Source organism: Quercus suber, unplaced genomic scaffold (genome assembly GCF_002906115.3).
Source record: "Quercus suber isolate HL8 unplaced genomic scaffold, Cork oak 2.0 scaffold_6, whole genome shotgun sequence".
NCBI classification, from domain to species: Eukaryota; Viridiplantae; Streptophyta; class Magnoliopsida; order Fagales; family Fagaceae; genus Quercus; species Quercus suber.
Window position 1 is genome coordinate 1,277,070 of NW_027069472.1, and position 5,707 is coordinate 1,282,776.

General features: G+C 33.4%; 1 protein-coding gene across 1 annotated transcript in view; it reads left to right on the top strand.

Annotated features, from left to right (window-relative positions):
- Nucleotides 1-4,085, top strand: part of LOC111985173 (ABC transporter B family member 27-like) — a gene marked incomplete in the record, with an annotated part of 9,440 nt that extends 5,355 nt beyond the window's left edge. The window contains 9 exon segments of the mRNA XM_065773084.1: nucleotides 100-199; nucleotides 517-688; nucleotides 769-887; nucleotides 1,562-1,672; nucleotides 1,809-1,953; nucleotides 2,315-2,447; nucleotides 2,693-2,768; nucleotides 3,158-3,229; nucleotides 3,390-4,085. Coding sequence (XP_065629156.1) covers nucleotides 100-199; nucleotides 517-688; nucleotides 769-887; nucleotides 1,562-1,672; nucleotides 1,809-1,953; nucleotides 2,315-2,447; nucleotides 2,693-2,768; nucleotides 3,158-3,229; nucleotides 3,390-3,650 — 1,189 coding nt within the window.
- Between the last annotated feature and the right edge of the window lie 1,622 nt (nucleotides 4,086-5,707).

A 5,707-nucleotide genomic window follows, 5' to 3' on the forward strand; every position in this document is an offset into this window, starting at 1 on the left:
TTTTGAAATAACCATCTCAAGATTATTGTCCTTGTATCAAATTTTAAGAGCCTATGTTAGCTTATGTTGTTTAATGATAATTGACCGTGGTTTTTTTAGTTCACTGTGCACAGCACTTCGAGCATGGTTGTTTGCTTCTGCTAGTGAAAGAGTTGTAGCTCGTTTGAGAAAGGACTTATTCAGTCACCTTATCAATCAGGTTAGATCCATTAGTTCTCCAACTTGTAAAACTGGAACGCTCCCTGTGAGATAAAAATACACAGAATTGCAAAAGGACATATAGAAACTTACACAATGTATATCCATTTCTAAACCACTGTACGGTTGGTCTTTTGGGTTTTATATCAATATCATCATGCTGGAAGCATATTCAAACTGTGAATAACTTCCTTAGGGTGAGAGCTGTATTAGGAACAATGGAAGTCAATAATTATCAAGTTACTATAATTATCTTATTGGTATTGCTGTGGAACTCTAAATACCATTTGGTGCGGTTGATGCTGCATGGTTCAATAGGAAATAGCATTCTTTGATGTTACCCGAACGGGGGAACTACTAAGCAGGCTATCTGAAGACACACAGATCATCAAGAATGCAGCCACTACCAATCTTTCTGAGGCACTCCGAAATCTAACAACTGCATTTATCGGCATTGGCTTCATGTTCTCATCTTCATGGAAATTAACAAGTAAGTGATTTTATTTTCTTTGAGTAATGCTCATTTAGTCTAGTGATTATTTTTCTTATTGTATGCTTCTTCCTGTTTAGTGTTGGCTTTGGCCGTAGTGCCAATCATTTCGGTTGCTGTACGAAAATTTGGGCGCTATCTTCGTGAACTTTCACATTCAACTCAAGCTGCAGCTGCTGTATCTGCCTCAATTGCAGAGGTTTGTAAGAAAATTATGAACGTTATATTGCTATTTATCAATTTTTAAATTGCTTAACGCATGGCACTGGAAACCATCCATTTTTTTTATATTTTTAGATTCCTATTACGTAAATAGTGTTTTTGGAAGAATACAAAGTGGCAAAAAGGAAGTCAGAATGGAAGTTTGAGAGTTTAGATTTAAGATTTGATGAATTGCATGGAAAAGGTAGTTTGAAGAAGAGGGAGAAGGATATTTAAAACTTGCTAAGCCTAAGGTAAGGGGAAGGAAAAGCAAAGACTTTACTTTGTTAATTGCGTCAAAGATTTATATTAAGGAAAGATATAGGAGCTACCTTTTTATTATTTTTCAATAAGTAACGAAGGATATAGGAGAATTGGGAGCAAATTTCCAATTTAACTCCATTGAGATAGAAATCATAGGTTCACAAGAAGAGTTATGATAGTTGAGGTAACAAATAATTAAAGAAGATGAAAATAGGAAAGAGGTTAACTAATAAGAAATTCTGAACTGATTTGCATGGATTCTTTGTACTTTTTGCCCTATGCAATTTGTTAATAATATTTAGTTCTATACGAGTTAAACAGGCAAGTAACTCATTATTAGGAAAGTTGTTACTCAATTTTTTTTTAATTCTAACTTGTTTGTTTTTCCTGTGCAATATTGATTTTTAGGAATCTTTTGGGGCCATTCGGACAGTCAGATCTTTTGCTCAAGAAGCTTATGCAGTCTCTAATTACTCAGAAAAAGTTGATGAGACACTGAACCTTGGTCTCAGACAAGCTGTGAGTGTCTTGATTAGTTTATCTCTCTCTCTCTCTCTCTCTCTCTCTCTCTCATTGGAAGCTGTGAGTGCATTTCCTAGTTATGAATATTTGAGAAAAATCCTAAAGCTTTTAAGGCTTGCCTTTTCTGATACAGAGAGTAGTTGGTCTATTTTTTGGAGGGCTAAATGCAGCATCAACATTATCTGTCATCGTAGTGGTGGTTTATGGAGCTTACTTGACAATAACAGGCACCATGACTGCAGGCTCTCTTACATCCTTCATTCTTTATAGCCTTACAGGTGCTTCCCTCATTGTTTATACCCTGTAAATTGAACCTGTAAGGGACAAAACGTTTTCAAATTTAGTTTTGAAGCTTGGGAAATTTAAAAAAAATTCTTAGCCTCTTAAGACTTAAGAGGCCGTTCCAGTAATCCAGTTTGATAAACAGTAACGTGAATTATGTTTCTGCTCTGCTTTGAAAAAGGTGATAATCACCCTATCTGAATATTATGGGTTATGATAAACCAATCTTCTAAGCCAAACCCTTCATGTTTTCAATATCATTGTTTTTGTTGCCTGTGACTGCCTCTTTTATTTCTTTCTTTGAAAGCTTTATAGCTACTAAAAATTTACAAAATTGTGGAATTTCTGTGTCTGCAGTTGGATCCTCAGTGTCCTCTTTATCAGGATTGTATACAACAGCAATGAAAGCAGCAGGAGCAAGCAGGAGAGTTTTTCAGCTCCTGGATCGTATCTCATCCATGCCAACAGCAGGAGATAAGTGCCCCATAGGGTCAGTTACTTTACATCCCCCCACCCCTCTCCCTGGGGGTCCCTTTCCCTCTCTTTTACACACCATAACCCTTGATTTGGGAAATAATAACTTAAAAATTACTATTAATCATCTATTTACTCTGATACATTCTTACGCTTAAAAGCAGTAGACCATTGGGCAATAAGTACACTATCTTATATTTTCATTCTCCAGTTGAGATTAAAGTTAAATTCTTATCTGTAATGTTGTGGCTTTGATGGCAGAGATCCCGATGGAGATGTGGAATTAGATGATGTCTGGTTTGCTTACCCTTCTCGCCCAAGTCATATGGTTCTCTAGGTAGTGGTTTTTCTTAATTACATTATGCTGTGAACTTGGAAATGATGAGCACTAATACTAAGAAATGTTTTCTTGCCAACGAGATGATGTCATCAATTTACCTATGTCCTTTGACCGTGTTAATGTAACATTTATTCTAAGATTCAATTTGACTCTTGTTTGTTGCCCTGAAGTCTTTCTTTGGCTTGAGTTGTGAAAGAATTTATCTTCTTTGTATGTCTTACCTACCTAAAGGGTCATTAACATTTGCACCCATGTAAGAACTTTCTTAGCATAGTATGAGTGTTTTTATGATTTTCTTCATGTATCAACACTGGAATAGTAAGCATACAAGACTTTTAACATTTTTAACCTTGTGACTTTATCTACAACCATTGTTTCAATTGCAGGGTATAACATTAAAACTGAGGCCTGGTTCAAAAGTTGCTCTTGTTGGTCCAAGTGGTGGGGGGAAAAGTAATGTTATTATCCTTATCATTTTCATTTTTTTCCCTCTTGGTGGTCTTTCAACGATTAGAGCATGTCTAAGGCTCTAAAATCATCATTTTTTCCTCTTTGTCAAATGAGTACAGCAAATTTGACTTGTGTAGAATGTTAAAATTATTTAATTTTGTATTGCAGACGACAATAGCCAACTTAATTGAGAGGTTCTATGACCCTCTCAAGGGAAAGATTTTGCTAAATGGGGTTCCNCTGATGCGGGGAAGGACTGTTCTTGTCATAGCACACCGGCTTTCAACTGTCCAAAGTGCAGACACTGTTGCAGTTATATCAGATGGTCAGATAGCCGAAAGTGGCACCCATGATGAGCTACTCAGCCAGGATGGAATTTACACTGCATTAGTGAGGCGGCAATTACAAGTCCCAAAAACTGAACTGTAGTCTAAGACTACAAAACTCAGTTAGAAGTGAGTTCATTTGTGATTGGAATTCGCATACTGGCTTCTCCTATGTAATGATTTGTCTTTGAATTCATAAATGTTCTTGTTTTCAAAGATTATGAAGACCTTTTTGTACTTAATCTTACAACATGTATAGAAACCTTGTTACTTTCCAGATTTGATATCCAGATTGCTCCAAGAGTCGTTTGGTCAAAAAATGTGATTTTCTAAACAATTAAGGAATATTGGTGGTCCTAACACATATGCTGACTCTATCAACTTGGCTTGAATACGCAGCTGATTCAAATTAGTGGATGCCGATTGGTATTGCATAATTTTAACGATCATTGTGTATGTCTATGTCATACTCTATCTAACTTATGGGTATATTCTACTTTTATTTTCTTGTGAATGAAAAAAAATTATTAATCCGAAATTTAGAAGGGCATTAAATGTATACCCTTCGGAATAATCCATTTGTGTGTGTGTGGGTATATATAAGTGATTAACTTATTATTCAAGCAAGTGTCAATTTTTTTATGATAGATTAAAGGTAATGCTATTAACACAATATTTTTCATAATAATTGAGTTATAAATATTTACCGAATTCTTATAAATTTTTTTTATCTACCATTAACAATTAGCCACTTTAACAATTATAAAATGTTTTGTAAACTTTTTGTAATTCTAAAGTTATGTATACAATACATTAGAATTTTTAGGAAATAGTTAAGTTATACACTCTTCGCAATATATGCAGTTTGGGACAATTAGCCATTTAACAATTGGGAGATATTTTGTAATACTTTCTATAATTCTAGAGTTATATATACAAGACATTAGTTTCTAAAATCGTGACTAAAAGCAACAATTTCCTATTGGATAGAGAGAGTGGTGGTTATTACACACCACCAAGAGCAACTAAAATCGTGACTTCAAGTAACGATTTTCAATTGCTTTTGGGGGTGTGTAAAATAGTGTGTGCAACAAGTTAGAAATCGCGACTTCAATTTCTTTTGCAAGGTGTGTAAAATAATTTGTGTGCAACAAATTTAACTCTTTTAGGAAATAGTCTATCATGCACTCTTCACATACGCAATTGTTTGGGACTTCTTCCCCCTCCAGGGTAAGTTTCACATGTACTAATGAGAATTGATCCCACAACCTCAAACAAAGGGGGGGGGGGGGATACCATTTGATTTGAGCTAGAGCTCATTAACACCATTCAGATCATACTAGGAGTGTACCCTATCTATATAGAGTAATGCTAAAGACATTTTTCACAATATTTTTACAAATTTTTGATGTGACAAATTCTCACTAGTTCTTTTCTAGACCCACTACCTACATCCATTTTTTATTTACCAATAACTACTCACCAAATAAAGTTTATAAATCTAACAATTATTATTGCTACACTTTTGTTGAACAACATTAGCGTAAAATTTTGGTCCACTTTAGTCTATCTCGGTCAACTTCAATCCATCCCCCTCCCCCCTTCCTCTTTAGAATAAAAGATAGTGCCTCTATAAATCTATATATATAATAATAGGTGAAACTAAAAGAAATTAAAATTAAAATTCAAAATTAGAGTTCAAATTTTGTGCCATGTGTCCTAAATTATTTATTTTTAAAGAGTTTTATTTCTTAATTTTAAAATTAAATGTAAGACCACATCATAAATATTCATCCAAGTGATTTATTAAATACAAAAACCAAAGAGTTTAAAATAAATGAATCGTAAAAAAAAAAATGCTTCATAATAATAATAAAAAAAAAATAGACAATTTGCATTTTATACCTAATAAAATCCTTACAAAATTTTTTAAAGAGTTAACAAAATATAAAAATGACTATCAATAGTATTTAAATTATATATATAGAAATTATATTATGCTTTTTATTGTATATCTTTAAGTGTATCTATGCATATGCATAGAGTTACAAGCTAGTTATTTATAAAGTTCTAGTTGTAAGATCAAATTTGTAAAGCTAAAATTTTCTTAACAAAAGAATGCTATAAATTAATTTACATATATTTTTCCTTTTATTTCGT